Source organism: Megalops cyprinoides, chromosome 9, assembly GCF_013368585.1.
Source record: "Megalops cyprinoides isolate fMegCyp1 chromosome 9, fMegCyp1.pri, whole genome shotgun sequence".
NCBI classification, from domain to species: Eukaryota; Metazoa; Chordata; class Actinopteri; order Elopiformes; family Megalopidae; genus Megalops; species Megalops cyprinoides.
Window position 1 is genome coordinate 21,277,692 of NC_050591.1, and position 16,501 is coordinate 21,294,192.

At 42.8% G+C, this 16,501-nt stretch overlaps 2 protein-coding genes across 2 annotated transcripts; one reads left to right on the forward strand and one right to left on the reverse strand.

Moving 5' to 3' along the window:
* Positions 1–576: 576 nt before the first annotated feature.
* LOC118783055 (extracellular calcium-sensing receptor-like) lies at positions 577–6,140 on the reverse strand. The gene is made up of 6 exons (XM_036536726.1): positions 6,001–6,140; positions 5,233–5,524; positions 4,140–4,961; positions 3,490–3,717; positions 2,253–2,376; positions 577–1,469 (listed from the first exon to the last, which is right to left on the reverse strand). The coding sequence occupies exons 2-6, from the start codon at positions 5,488–5,490 to the stop codon at positions 577–579; spliced, it is 2,325 nt and encodes a 774-aa protein (XP_036392619.1). The 5' UTR covers positions 5,491–5,524; positions 6,001–6,140.
* Positions 6,141–9,019: 2,879 nt separating this feature from the next.
* LOC118782608 (sarcoplasmic/endoplasmic reticulum calcium ATPase regulator DWORF-like) lies at positions 9,020–10,786 on the forward strand. Its single transcript, XM_036535985.1, has 3 exons — positions 9,020–9,106; positions 10,180–10,280; positions 10,504–10,786. Exons 1-2 carry the CDS (start codon positions 9,094–9,096, stop codon positions 10,278–10,280), a joined length of 114 nt encoding a protein of 37 aa, XP_036391878.1. The 5' UTR covers positions 9,020–9,093; the 3' UTR covers positions 10,504–10,786.
* The last annotated feature ends 5,715 nt before the right edge of the window (positions 10,787–16,501 follow it).

Genomic DNA, 16,501 nt, shown 5'->3' on the forward strand with positions numbered 1-16,501 from the left:
TGAATTGACCTTTGTGGGGTGGAATCGGAGTGCTGCAGTGATTAGAGGGGTTCCCACACCAGGCAGACAAAGCTGGGGCTCTGCTGTTTCCACACAATGTGCTAGGAGTGACGTGGGAAACAAGATGCGACAGCAGTGTGATACTTAGCAGAGAATCCAGATCGACACCTCCGCAAGGGACAAATGTTTTATCATTTTTATTTTAATCCTTTTTTAAGTATGTTTTTATTTTACAAACAAGTTTCAATACAAGTGCTTACAGCAAGTTGTGAATCAAAGGAATAAGATACAGAACATTGCACTGTGGGGGATTAGATTCAGAAATATAGAATTTCACAATGATGACTAATTAATTGTCAATTAGTTGTCTGTATGGAATGGAATGTATTGGCTTTAAAATGGCCTCTAGACACTGTTCTGAGGAAGAAAAGTTCACATCGACCTGTCTGACCTTCCTGTTGAAGATGGGGCTGGACATGTGATCCAAACGTTTCAAGGGAAGCAGAAAAATATCCTTTCCAGAAATAACAGGAATTTTTCTCAGGCACAGTAAAAGTAACCTACAATTTATTGCTTTTATTTGGCCATCATGTTCTTCTTTGTGTTCTTGTCTGGTCTCAAAAGGATGATGTAACACTTAGGAGCAAAGATGCAAAGAAGAAGCCCGTAACTGGAGGCCAGGATGGCAAATACCTCCACAGCGACGGTGTATTTCCCCGGGGAGCTGACATAGGCAGGGACAAAGGCGATCCATACGGCACAGAAGATGAGCATGCTGAAGGTGATAAATTTGGCCTCGTTGAAGTTGTCAGGGAGCTTCCGAGCTAAAAAGGCCAGCAGGAAGCAGACAGCTGCCAGCAGGCCGATGTAGCCCAGGACGCACGCGAAGCCGGCCACTGAGCCCACGCCGCACTCGAGGACGATGCTGGCACTCCGCCCCTGTGTCTCAGATGGGGTCGGCGGTGCCAGAACCAGCCACAGCACGCAAATGAGAACCTGGACCAAGGTGCAGAGGGAGATACCCAATCTCTGCTGGAGCGGGCCGAAGTACCGCATGACATTGCTGCCGGGAAGCGTGGCGCGGAAAGCCACCAGAACCACCACAGTCCTGCTCAGGACGCAGGAGATGCAGAAGACGAAGCTGATCCCGAAAAGGGTGTGGCGCAGCATGCAGGACCAGGGGGCGGGGCGACCGATGAAGGCCAGCGCGCACAGAAAGCAGAGCGAGAGGGACAGCAGCAGGAGGAAGCTCAGCTCGGCATTGTTGGCCCTGACGATGGGTGTGTCTCGATGGCAGAAAAAGGTGCCGATGACAGTGGCTGTAAGTCCCGCCCCAGAGACCGAGAGCACGGATAGGATGATCCCCATGGTGTCTTGGAAGGACAGGAACTCCACTGCTTTTGGGATGCACATCGTCCGTGCGGCATTGGACCAGAACCGGTCTGGACATCTCTGACACTCTGTTGACCCTTAAAAAAACATGTAAAAAAGCAAATTAATAAGGCCTTTACCTCAACACAGTTCACACTGCAGTTCACACATGAACAGTATACAAAGAGGAATTTAGCTGCCATGAACATGACATCTTTTTTGTTTCCTCGGGTGCTGAAGAGACACCTGGATAGTATTTCTGCCAGTACAGCAGTTCAACACCCACATAATTAAGATAGCTGGATTTAAGTATACAGAACTCATACAGTAAGTATACAAATAACCAGGATGGGGTGATAGATTATGCCTTGGCATGACTTGGGGGTCAACATTCCAATGGAATGTATTTATTATATTTAAATTAGCAGAAAGTTATGCTCGTTGAGGAATCAGTCAGTTCTGACTTGACTTCCCTGGAGCGAAACAAGACATGCAAGATAGACTGGACACCCTATTCACTCATTAAGAACCCAAAAAAGCACCTCTGGGATTGTCTGGACCACTATATGCCTTGTTGGAACACATGTGTTTGCACCACGTCTTGCTGAGTGGAAAATGACCACCTTGGTATTTCGCCTTTGATCTAGTAATGGGTTTGTACATTTATGCCTCAGACGCCTCACAGAATTCTGTGCAGCCAATAAATAAATCAGTTTGTATGTTGTTCTAGTTCAGTAAAAATACTAGCCATACTTATTTATTGTGTTGTGTCTGTAATGCCTCTCAGCATATTTTTTTTTTCCTTTATGCAGGTGTTGAATAAGCTGCAACTAACCCAGGGTGGCTGATAAGCATTGATAAGAAAGAACGGATGATAGTACCAGTGGTATTGCTGATCTCCCCATCAGCACAGGGCAGGCAGTCAAAACAGCAGATGGGCTTCCCTTTCTGCACGGCCTTCCATGTGCCCGGGGGGCAGGGTGTGCTGCAGACAGATACAGGCACCTGCAGGGCATGCAACACAATGCATGAAACCTTAGCACTTCATCTCACACACTCAATATTATCTCTCTGCGACATATCACACATTCAATATCATCTCTCAACAACATCTCATACTCAATATCATCTCTCAGCAACGTCTCATGTACTGAACGCCATCTCTCAGCAACATCTTGCACACACAGGTTCGTCTCTCAGTAAAATCCCATTCAATATCATCTCTCATAAACATATCACACGCTCAGCTTCACTTCTCAGAAACATCTGCCACACTTGACATCTCCTCATAATTATATCTCAGCATGTCAAACATTCAGTTTCAAACTGATCTCACGCTCAATGCTGCATCTCAAGCTGAAACTCAACTGAAACTGTGAGAATTCCCCCATGAAATCATCCCACATGTTCAGCATCAGATCTTAGCAACATAATTACCGTCTCTTAACGATACCTTGTAAAAACAATTAATTAATATCTTGGGAATGCAGCACTTCCTCTCAGTAACAGAGAAACAATATATCAACAATCTTGAGCAGCATTTTATCTCTGTACTCTGTGTTATAACCACATTGTCGCTAGTGCCTGTGTGCATTCGACAGGGAACTGCTCTGCGCTGTCACAGTTGTTATTTCTGGCCGGGCTCGTGCTAATAACTTGTGCTGGCAGCCAGCGGGGGGATCATATAGCCAGTCTGGACAGAAGTGTGTGATTTATTCAGTCATTCCTCTGTTTTCACACAATGCAATACCGAACTTTCCCAGAATGCTCCCTCCCAGTGGGAATGTTAACGTCACGCAGCGGCGCTGATAACTTCCACTCAGAGACCCAACAGTGTAATGAACGAGCTGGCCTTTAAACCACCAAGAGCAGCGCCAGCCCGTCACTCAGACTTGTCCTCAAACAATGGCGTCTTTATGGGCACTGTCAGTCAGTGGGCTTTAGGTTCTGCTCTGCAGCATAGCTCTGTGGGCTTTTCAGGGGGATAAAAATGTTAAGAATCTGAGTATAAATAACCCAGATTTAGGATGTGTGACTGATGGGTATTCCTGTCTGAAAATTATATAGGCAGCTCTGGACTAAATTCTCTGTTCAGTCTGTTTCCTCGCAGGGCCTTACCGTGTCATGGCCACCACCCCAGACAATGGTCTTCACATCGATGTCAAATTCACTGTCAGATCCATCTGCAGAGTCGAACTGTCCCACTTTGACAAATTCCACTGTCCCCTTTGCCCCCACATTCCAGTTGATAATGTCATAAGAGGCCGCCGGATCACCGTTCTCATCAAACTGTGAGGCCTCCCCCACAGGTGTGGTGAAATTTACTTGGCTGAGGTAGTGAACAATCTTCCAGAGCAAGTAAATAACAAACATAATTACAAAGCAGAAACAAAGTAAGTGCTGAGCGCTTCAGAATTTGGGCCAGAATGTTTATGCTCCAATTTTAAAAGGAAAACTAAGGATTGCAGATCATATGGTGAATGTTTAATACTGTAACATCTGAAGTTAATACTTAATATTGGAAACAATATTGCAAATGTTCAATAATTCAAACTTTATTTATTTATTTACTAAATTTATAGTATACACTAAAATATTTTTCTTCAATACTTAGTCAATACTCAATATTTAATCTGTGCTTGTATCTTTAAAATGCTTTCCAAATTCTGGAAACCAGAGCAAATACTGGAAAAATTGTAATGAATATTTGATACTGTAACAATATAATTAAGTTGTAAAATACTAACATTAACTTAGTCTGCTCTTACCTGCCATGGTTGGAGGTTTTTGACATCTGGACATGCCCCTCTTTCAAAGGGACCTTCACCCATCCGGCAGGATTGCATATTGTGGATAGTATGCGCAATGGCATATACTGCCTTGTACACGTTGTAGGTAGCCCTCAGCTGTGAGACATCTGAGTAAACACTCTCAACATCATTCAGGTTCTCTTTTCCTGTGCAACGGGGCCTGGGCAATGGAGAGGAGAGGAGGTCATGCCCCAGAGAGCAACCAAACATGGTCTCCCAGAAGTCTCCCAGGAAGGGATCAGAGGGAGCTGCCTCGAGCCGAAGTCTGGTGAGGAAGGACCTGAGGCCGTTTATGTTGGCCTTGCGCAGAGCAAAGCCAATGGTCCCCCGGAGGGACGCTAGGTTCTGTGGGACAGACAAAATGCTGGAGGTGATCCAAGCCTCCGTAGCAACCCACTGCTTGTCAGTGATGTTCTGCCTCACCACCTCCCTCAGCAGGACGCTCATGTCTGGAGCGATGGCGAACGTGACAATGACCTTGGCCGTGGAGAGTCTGATGGTCTCAACGATGCGCGAAATCCTGCTCTTGGAATGCACCTTGGGGATGATCTCGGAATAGGCCACGCACACCTCGGAGCTCTGCAGCTCCTCCAGGAGCTGCTGGATCCCAGACTTGCCGTAGTCATCGTCCCCTGCCACCACACCCACCCATGTCCAGCCAAAGTGCCGTAGCATACGCGCCATGGCACGGGCCTGGAAGATGTCGCTGGGCACAGTACGGAAGAAGGTGGGGTACTTCCTGTGGTCTCCGAGACATGCACACGAGGCAAAGTAACTCACCTGGGGAGCAAACAGATTACACAAGCCACTCAGTCAAAAGATGCTTCTAACAGGTGCAGCTTTCTCCTGTACGAAGGGCAAAATAAACCTGAAAGCAAATGCAATTTGCTTAAAGCCATAAAGTACACACAGCAATGGTATGATTGGAAATATTCGGTTGTGTCTCTACCAGTGTCTCTAAGCACGTATTGGTATTAGAAGGGATTGAGAGATCAGCACTTATAATGATTTGCTCTAACGCTCAGTGATCGTCTGTGACTGAAGTCCACACCATAGGGATGCTGAAGACGCCCAGTGTGCGCGCGATCACGATGGATGCTGAGGAGCGGGCGTCGCCAACAATGACAGGCACCTCGGGAGTGCGGCCGCACCCGGAGCCCAACACAGAGCTGTCTCTCCCGGTCACCAGTGCCAGCGCCGCGCCCAGCGTGGTTCCTTCCGCGAGGCAGGTGTCGGCAAGCGCGTACCCCAGGGTGAGGTTGGGCAACAGCTGGGGGCTCCTGTTGATCTCCTCCACGGCAAAGATCATGGTTTGGAGCCAACGGTACGAGCGCAAGTCAAAACTGAAAAGAGATGGAGAGTTTCAGAGAGTGACAGTTACAGAGACACAGAGGGATACAGCTAGGTGTCCATACAATGATGTAGTGAATCCTAGACTGAGATAGATATTCAGCTTTAGATACAGGCAGATATTTACACATACATACAGACACATATTTGCAGAAATATATGAGCAAACTAATATTCTGTGAAATTTCATTCACAGGCAAATACAGGTAGCCATACATAGATATATAGAGATAGTTGTTCACAGATAAATGCAGGTAGATATTCAGACAAACAGATAGGTATTCACTGATAGACACAAGTAAATGTAAGCAGATATTTAGAAACAGAGATGGGAATTCACAGACAAATATCAGTAAATGCTGGCTGATATTCAGACAGATAGGTATTCTCAGATAGGTACAGGATAATCACACACAGAGATAGGCGTTCACAGATACAGAAAGATATTCAAACGAAGAAAGACACTCACTCTTGACACTGTGATGGTGCTGCTCGTTGTGTGAAGGACAGATCAGGTTCAGGAGCCTGTAAATGGACAGGGAACAGTCCACCAATTACCACATCTCCGGGCTTATAAATGATCTGTGACAGCAATGTCTCGAGCAGCCTGCAGGAAGACTCTGCCTGTCCACAAACCGCCCTGTGAAACACACACAGTGCCCACAGCCACAACCAGGCATGGATGCCCATCTCCTGAAGGAAAGAGGAGGAGGGTCAGAGAGATGTGAGAGAGGGGTTCAGTGTTTCCCAAAGAAAAACTGTGAGACTTTCTTAAGTAAGGCTCAGTCTTCTTGCAGAAAAAAAACAACCTTGGCCACTATGGAGACGTGCCAGCAGGGGGATAAAAATAAGTGCAGTAATTGGGGAAATACTGGTGGGGCAGAGTTAATGGCTGGGCCCTCCACACAAAGGAAAGGCACCAAACCACTTTGTTATTGTATCTCCAGGTAATTAATCTTGAAGACTCTGGAGTTCAATGCCCTGAAGCATCTTCTCAATTACGAGCGCTGGCCGTCTGTAGTAGATTGCGGCAGACCCCTCTCTCCAGTGCTTTCCCTTAGCAAATTGGCCGTTTAAAGAGTCTCAGAGCTGCAGCCTGAATGGTGTTTTCCAGCAGCTGGATGAGAGGGATAGGAAAATAAATGTCACAGATGCTTTGAATGTTGACTTGAAGTGAGGTGAAGTAAGTACCATAAAAAAGCAAATGCAACAATGACTATGACTAAATGACTATAGTTATAGGTGCTCTAATGCCAAGGTGCACAGCTGAGGACCAAGGGTGCAGCAGTGCCCTGTGAGGTTATATGTGTGTGTGTGTGTGTGTGTGTGTGTGTGTGTATGTTATTGTGGTCAGTAAGTAAACTAGCATGTGATACTGTGGGGATAGTAGGGAACAGTGATATGAGAGGACACTGCCAACACAAAGCCTGAGCGAGGTGAAGCACTGCTCACTGCCGTGCTCATGGCCCTCAGGGAGATGGAGAATAATTGCCTGAAATTGAACAATTGCCGTGACACCAGAGTTAATCTGTCTGTTTTTCTGGGGCTCTGAGCACATGAGCTCACATCTAATGTTCATAACAACTCTCCCCTCCCCCGGATCCGTCAGTTTGGCATGGAGTTAAAACACTACTAACCCCCTTGAAATTATCCGTGTGCTCAGTAGAATCTGAGTGCGATTATCAGATATTTACGGTAAAACAGTGAGGGTGGAGTAACACCGTAAGTATATTGTATTTCTTTGTGTCCATATATGAACAGGAGAAATGGTCTGAACAGAATGGAAATATGTAAGGATGTGATGGGGGTGTGTACCAGTGATGCATAGATGTTCTGTTTTACCATTGATTTCTCTACACTATTCTACCACTAGAGGATTCTGCTAATATCCCAAGAGTCCCTGGGACTTGCTGTCAGAGCAGAGTGGGTTGGCGGTGGCTAGTGGTGCAAATCCACAGGCCCATGGGGCTAGGAGAGGGTGAGAGGGGACAGAGACTCAGCTGGAGGGCCCACTCCTGGGAGAACTTGAGGGACAAGCCCAGAGACCCTTCCAGCTGGGCCCTGTCTCATTAGGATACACATATAGCCTTACACACTGAGAAACACACAAGCACACACACACACACACACACATGCACACACATACAGAAACACGGAGACTCTAACCCAAATCAGCTCCCTTGCTCACTCAGAGACATCCATGTATTAAAATCCACAGCAGCAAATAGACACATCTCCACTCTGGTTAAAGCCATTATGAGACCCCCTGACATGGGCTGTTGTGAGGGGAGTCATTTGAACAGACATGTTGTTATGGTATAATAATTATTATATTTCCATTTATCTCACATGGCACACATAAGAAATAGTATAATGGTGCTGACTACACTCATCATTACAAATATGATGAGGGTCATTTGAAGAAACAGATGGTTCTAGAAATGAATTGTGAGTGCCAGTACTGTGCCGCTCTGACCCCTACATTCACCCCGTCAAATATTCCTACTGCCTCCCAAATCCCCACTGCTATCCATGCACCACCTCCCTCTATTGCCCCCTGAGTCCCAGACTATTTCTATCACTTCTGTGAAGTATATAATTAGCAGGGTCAGGATGGATGTGCTGTCTGTCTGTCTGTCTGTCTATCTCTTGGACACAGGAATGATAGAGTGACATGTCACAGCAGGAGAGCTCAGATGATGGAAGGTCATGAGTTTAGTGCTGAAATCCCTCCAGCAGCACTGTGACAATGACAGTGCTTCCTCGACGGTATGACAGTGACACTACCTCATCTAAGCTTACAGTGATACTGTATTATCAACACTGAGACAATCACATCGTCTCAACAATACTATGACACTGCACAGCAACATTGTCTGGAGTCAAGAGGTGAAGTCATTGTTGTTTACAAATTTCGATGGAAAGGGCTGGGAGGAATCAGTCTCAATGAGTCTGCTACTGCCCAGGGACATGTGGACCAGTCTCCCTGGGTTGAGTCATCCATAGCTGGGAGTGGTGTGGAGAACTTTACTCCTCTTGAATGTCCAAGTTCCAAAACCACAAACATTTACATTGCCTCCTGGTGACAGGCTAAATAGCCAGTCACCGTCAGAGATGCCAGACTAAAAGGGGCAGTGCTCATGTCTGTTGTAATGGAAATGGTTGTCTGGACCACGAACCATGCCAGCCCACTGCCAAACAAAAAGGTTATCTTTTAAGCAGACCCTGGTTCCACATGCTTTGATCAGTGAACTCCAGCGAACAGCTGCCTGTTGGGGTACTGGCTCTGGGGGAGCATTGGCGTTCTGCCCCCTCTCCTGGGCAGGACTTTTACAGCTGGCCTCACCCATCTCCATACACTGATGGGGCAGGTCTGTGTGTGTGCGTGTGTGAGTGCACACACTACACCCCCCCCCCCCCCCCCCCAGAGGTGTGAGGATCCAATTTAGGAGAACAGAGCACAGGGCACATTCTAGCAAACCCCTATTTACAGTCGTCCCAGGAAGAGCTCCGGACCACTGCGCGTCCTGTGCCTAAAGATTGCGCAGAGAGAAGAGGAGTAATGGGACAGAAAGGTAGGACCCATACCCCCAGTTCCTCGGCCCCACAGTGAGGCATTGAGGCTGTGTGATACCTGTTGGTCACTCGGCGAGGTGCATTTCTGGTTCAGTGCTTTGCTTTCTCTCTTGATTCAGCGTATACCCTGCTAGAGTGCTGCAGGTGACTGTGTTCTTACTGAACCAGTGCTCTCAGCTGTTTCGGCTTGAGAAGCCATACATCTGAAAGGGTGTTCTATGAGACTCTTTGATGGCTTTGTTGTGATGTCTCAGGGCTAGATCAATGGCTGTCTAACTACTGCATCCAAGGCCACTGCCAGAAATATATCCTGCATTTTAGTCCTCTCTGTTAAGTTGGTAATCCCCTAAAATCAAGGCTGTAAGCTTGGTAGAACAGAAAGAGCAAGGAATCAATTTTAAAACTGATTTTAAAATTGGCTCTGAGTCACAGCTTACACTTGACCTTGGATGGAGTTAGAGTCAGTCTCTTCAATCATTAAGAATGAATCACCATCTTTCACTAAACTTTCTGAATGAGAATCAACACATACTTTCTGTGTCTGTGTATGTATTTGTGCGCATCTGTGCATAGGTTTATCTGTACAGATGTGCGTGAGCATGTGTCTGTACATATCGATGTGTTAGTCGATTACATATGCATGCATGTATCCTTGTGCATGTATCAAAGTGTGTGTTTGTATGTAAGTGTTTGTGTGCATTATTGTATTTTTGTGTGAATGCATGTGCAAATTTTGTGTGAATGCATGTGCAAAATTTGTGACTGTTTACCTTAATGTGTGTGTGTGTGTGTGTGTGTGTGCGCATGCATGTGTGTGTGTGTGTGTGTGTGCATGTGTGTGTGTGTGTATGTGTGTGTGTGTGTGTGTGTGCACGCATGTGTGTGTGTGTGTACGCGTGTGTGTGTGCTTGCGTGTGTGTGTGTGTGTGTGTGTGTGTGTGCGTATGGGTGTGTGTGCATTGTGTTCGTGCTCAGGTATGTATTTCCTCAGGTGTATTTGTGCTTAGGTGTATGTTCAGGTGTACCTGTGCTCTGATGGGTGTGTGCTCAGAGGCTTTGGTGTTGTCTGCAGCTGCAGGTCAGTTGGACACCTCCCGCCTCCTGGTCCCCGCTCTGCTCTTGTTGGGCTGGATCGTGGGGTGTGCGGTGGTTGTCTACTATGTCTTTTCTTAGGTGAGTGTGTCTCTATCAGTTGTGACACTCTTTTACAACTGTGTCTTTGCAGGTTGAGTACCATTCTGTATGAAATTGACAGGAATTCAAACTCACAGCCAGTTGATCAGGAGATTTAGAAATGAATATTGAATACTGCCTCTCAAAAGCTCTGCCATGAATTATATCTTCAGTCTAACAGGTTTTATGCTACAGTATGTACTGTCTTGTTCTCTTTTCACAGGGAACAAGACAATCATGAGATAATGTGGAGGATGTACCAGCAGCACAGAACTAAAATGATGACATGAAGAATGTGTGTGCATGCATGTACAGTATGTGTATATATATGTGTGTGTTTACATTTAATGCTCCCAGAGCGGTAGAGCATTATGATTTAAATGACTGTCCTGGTTCCATGATGTAATATGTTGTTCCAGTACACATAAATATCCTGTAATGCTTGTTTGCACCTGCTAGTAATACTCTGTTCACTCATTTGTGAAGGTCGTATGACAGTACACCTCTTGAGGAAATATATTTCAGGTAAATTGTATTTAACACTTTAATTAAAAAACTTTATTTACATATTCTGAGAATTATTGAACCATCTGTTCGAGTTTGTGCTGGCAACTAAGAGCTGCAATCTCCAGATGTGTTATACCATTGAGTTTACTCCAGCTTTACAAGGATTTGAGACAGAGAAAATGGTCTGTTGACTCATGATGTTTGTATATGTAGTAAGGAGTTGCATTAGTATTATTATTATTCTGTTTGAGGTACCAGATCCAAACCTTAATGTTCGGGAAAAAAGCATCAAGATGATATCAAAATAATTTGTCCAATGGACACTATGTGGTTTAAGAAATTTAAGAAATACCGGTCAATCTATTACTTCTTTTTTACCATTAAACATACATCATTTTGGAAGCATATTAAGCAACAACATGAATATGAATCATGAAATCATGGTCACAAATTTGGTTTTCAGTAAGTGCTCTGCAACAGCCCTGAAGAGGTTTTTTCCCCGGTGAACTCTGTTTGATCCACCTGCGGCTCTTTCCCATGGTAATTGAGGGAGCTGCTGAGTACTGCTGAATGAGTGGCTACGGGCACATCGGGGGTCAGGCATTTTCAAGACACATCTCAACATCAGGTGCTTTGAGTGATGCGGTTGCCATGGTCACTGAAGGACCGATGGCTTTTGATTTCACGGGGCTACATGTTCGGAGTGACAGCGAGCCATGCTGGTGACATTCTGATAACTACTATTACCGAAAACATTAGTCTGAAAGCTGAAAAGTGGGTCAAAAGCAAGTGCAAGTTTATGTGGAACTTTGTGAAGAATCACCTCCCAGCCACAATTGTGAATCTTGTATTGAAATCTTATACGGCTCTTATGCCAGTAAAATGCTGCCTTATTTCCCTGAAATACAGCTGGATACATTAAGTAACTAAATGACTCACTGTCTCTAGGAATAGCTCTGCTGCATCACTGCTAAGGTCTCCCCCCTCTGCTGTAACCACATTACTAGCAATGATTCTGTTGTCCAGAACAATCCATGCACATTGTCTCATGGATATCCGTCATCTGGACATCATTACAGCGAACACACAACCCATCCCTCTGCTTAACTGAATGAATTACCCAATCCTGTCAAATATCAAATAATCTCAACCTCAAATTGTAATGCAGTAGTGGTGTGTCGTGTTGCTTTCTGTTAAATGGATGGTAACTGATTGCTGGAAACACATTTCTAATTTATAACTATGAATTCTACAAAACAGGAAGTGGATGAGTGGAGTCTGGGTGGAATGTTGCTGGTATCCTGGGCTAGAAATGAAAAGGTATCCAGTAAATTAAAACACACTGACAATCCCAGACACTCTATCTAGTGAAAGCATGGAATACAGGTGCATACTGTGGAGGCAAGTATATATAGTTGAGTACAGGTGAGTGTATACTAGTGAGTATGGTAAAGTTCGTACAGTTGACTGCTCATAAGTTATTACAGGTGAGCAGAGATGAGTACAGAGGCATATAGTAAAGTATGTATGAGTGCACCTGAGTTTATACACATGATTATATGTTTATACAGGAGAATACTGGAGAATTTATACAGGTGAGTGCTGATGAACTTATACAAGTGTATGCACACATATAGAGATGAATACGGGTGAATAATGTACATGCAAGTACAGATGAGTCTACGCAGGCAAATACAGGGAAGTTTATATTGGTAAGTATGTATGAGTTTATTCAAGTGAAAGTAGGTGAGTTTACACAGATTTTTTAAAACAAAATGCAGGTGAGCCAATAAAAGCTATTTTCTTTCATTTTAATTTATTTCACCATGGGGTGAGTGTTTTTTTCCTGTTTGAAGTTTATCAAAATAAGATGACAATTTTGCCCATTGGTAAACCCAACCACAACCAGGGACACTGAGAAAGCAAACTGTCAAACATGAATGCATCAAAAAAGGTTCTGAAGGCCTGGGACCAAAGACAAAGGCCTGGGACCAAAGACAAAGGCCTGGGACCAATGACAAAGCTTGCCATTACTAAGGCATTCCCTGCCAGTTCTTTGCATGGCAGATGAACTATGCAGGCATCAAAGTATTCAGCTGAATGCTTGAAATGATCAAACTATTTTAAAATTGGCTGTGTTAACCCCTACAGCTAGAATGCTGCAAATTGCGGCCATATGAGCTTACCTCATTTTCCACTGAACAACTCATTCTTCCATGTGAAACTTTTCCGTTTATTCTGCCATGTACAAGAAGCTTGTCTCTTTCAATGTGTTCAGTACATCGTCAGTAAAGTAAACACAAAATTGACTACACAATCGTGCCATAAAGTCTGCCTATATGTTTTGCTTCACCATTGTTTTTCACATTAAATGTATCTATCTATCTATCTATCTATCTATTTATCTATCTATCGATCTATCTATTTCTGTCTGTTGATCTATTTTTCTGTCTGTATATAGGTTCTGAGACTGAGACAGAGATTTTAATGTCACAGGTTGTGTGAATGGATAAGTTATCATTGTGTCTGCTCCTTAGGGAGTTAAATAGGAAGAGCAGACATGTGACCTTTTTTGTACATATTCTTATAAATTTATAACTTGAATAACCCAATATATTATTTGATCTGTTTCATCTGTAAGGTTTCACAGGTGCCACAGGTTGTAGGTGGCAGCCTCATTCAGAGGCTATACAGGTAGTTCCATGGCAATAAGTCATCCCACTAATATTGTCTTGCTGTACAGGAATGTTAAATTTATGGGCAGCATTATGAATGATGCAGCATTGCAATACTCCAAGAGAGCTGTGACAGCCCCAACCTGACCGCAAGCTCCTGGTGAAAGGTGCCTGTGGCCAAAAAGCCAGGAATTGATAGAACCTGAGTGGACGCAGCGGTGAGTTGCTCTCACTAATGAAAGATCAAATCATTATACAAGTAAAGAGAATTTCCTGCCATAATCAGTAGCAATCTATTAGCAATTCCACATTCTCGACACAAATCAAAACAGCATTTGAAGAGTCTCTCGCCTGATTGCTGCACCGAACATACTCTCCAAATGCCAAGTAAAAGATGAACTATTTTCATATCATTTGCAATTACTTTTGTCTTAATCATCACATTTATTGAACAGCATTTTTAAAAGGTTGCACACTAATTGCTTTGCTTGACTGTTAACAAATTTCATTCTGAATCAGAGTCAGACACATGTATACACATGCATTGCATTCTGGAGATATTTTGTGTGTATTCATATGTATCTGAATTATCATTGCCAAGTTTGCATGTTGTTTTATTTTAGGGACTTTTTCCTGCTAGATATCTTAAATGGTAGCTGCAAATGCTGTGCTCTGACCCTCACATTTGTCAATAGCCAAAAGGATTAGAATCTAGAATCTTTTCCCTGCAGTGCCATCATGTAACCAGAGGGAAATGCTCCTTCACACAGTCTAAAAAGCAGCTTCAACCTCAAACTCAAACTTATGCAATAATCTGACATAATTTTATGTAGTCCTTAAATAAATCATAAAAATATACAGTGTAACAGTGTTTATGTAATGAAATGATTTCCAGATGGGGATAATTAATTTCCAGTATGCACCTGGGCTGTAAAGAATACAACGATTTTCTCCTCTGCCATGCACACATAATGGAGGGAAATGTGTGGGCCCTGAGGCACTGCATGTTTATTTACATGCATATGTCTGAAATATGTTAAAATGTGTGGTTCATGATTCCAACAGTAATGTCTGTTAGTTTACTGTACCAAATTGTGCTTTGAGTAAGAAGACCCTCCACGCACCTTGCCCTTAGTTAGTTTGTTTCTTTTTTTTTCTTTTCACAAAATGATTGGGATTTTTTCTTCGCATTACCTCAGTGAGTCTTTTCTTTTACCAGACATTGGTAACACAAATAGTTGTTCAGAAAGCAAGGTATTCCATAAACTACATCGTGTCAATCTGCTTGATGGAAGTGTTTTGGGTAGTACCCACATACTAGTGGGTTAATTGCTAATGTTAGCCTGCTTCAGGTTCCTCAATACAATAATTGATTCCTGACTACGGCTCACATCCCATGCAGATTCAATCTTTGGTGTGTTCCTGGAATAGGATGTGGCTGCGTTGTGGAGCTGCAATGTGTGGCTGAAGGTCTTCTCATAGGCCTCAAACCACATTATATTGTGTTTTTTCACAGTGTGTATAACTGTCATCATTTCATTCAGGCAATTCCTAATGCTAACCCCACCCCTAATTAAATGGGCTTGTTAATATTACCTTCATGTTAATAGACTGTGACTTGAGGCACCTGTGTTGACTGCTCACGCTAAAACCTACAGCCACTTTGGCCTGGAAGGTAAAAAGCCCTGGGGTATAAAAAAGTAAAAAGCAGACCGAATAACTGAAAGGACATTTTGGGGAAAATGATAAAACGTTCTCTCACGTTCATGACATCCAAAAAGGACTTCTGTCTAACAAGCCAAATATCCAGTCTTAAAATGTGGTTAAATAAAACAACCAGCGCTGGATAGTTTCTCATCTAGTTAGCCAACTAACTAGTTAACACGCACATGTATGTATTTTTCAGCACTACCTACCAGTCAAGATAGTTTATTCATCACATATGAATTTTTTTACAATTCAGTTGTATGCTGGCTAAAATGTAACTTGTATTAAAGTCTATAAAAAACAGTTTAAGTATATTGTAGGATTTTACTAATTTTACTCACAAATCAAATTTAGATCATTGTAAATTTTAAAACTCGCTATGTGTCAGGAACTATTTATCTTGCAATATTTGCAAATATGAGTAACATTCAAGTACATAAGCCAAAAGGTCTTTGAGGCTACAACTGATTTTATATCATTGTTCTAACCATTCTACAGTTCTTGAATCTTGTATTTATTGGGTATTTTTGTTGTGTATCATAAAATTTTCATGTGTGATAATATCAAATGCTCACAATTTTTTTAAATAACATTTTTTCAAAAATGAAATTTCTAATGCTCTTCATATTGCTTACATAGCTGTTTTTTGCCATTCAGACAGCCCTGCATATACATTGATGCCATCAGCCCAGAACCAGTAAAATGTATTTATTACTGAGTACTGTTATAAGTAATAGGAATAATGTGTAAAATGTTAGTAGTAAATACTTTACTACTAACTTTAACAGTGGAAAAAACGGCAATACATACCATGGCCACAAGGGGTCGTCATTTTGTATAATTATGAGTAGGATTGTTTTCATGGTTTTGAGAGAATGGTTTTATTGAGAGTATTTTATTGAGGGGCCAAAGATTAAAAATGCCAACAAATTCTTATTTGGGCCAAAACATGAAGATATAAAATGTGGTAACTTTGGAATGTTATGTTTGTAATCATGAGTGTGTTATCATTCACACTTCTGCGGTAACCATTGTTGTCATGGCAAGGATTTGTTTTCCCCGTAGTTTATCTCTAAGTTAATTTGTTCCTCACAAAACCAATTATCTGTGCTTAATGGATGTAAAGTATTATGGATTTAATTACTGAACTTGTAAGAATAATACTGGTCATCATATGATGTCATTGTATTTAGGTTTCTTTCAATTGGATCTCTTAAAACAGATTCTTCATCAAAGATTATTATAATTATTGTTAGTATTTAAATATCATTTTGATATTTGAGGCTTTGCCTCTGTCTGTGCAAGTACAGATATTTTTCTTAATTTATTTCA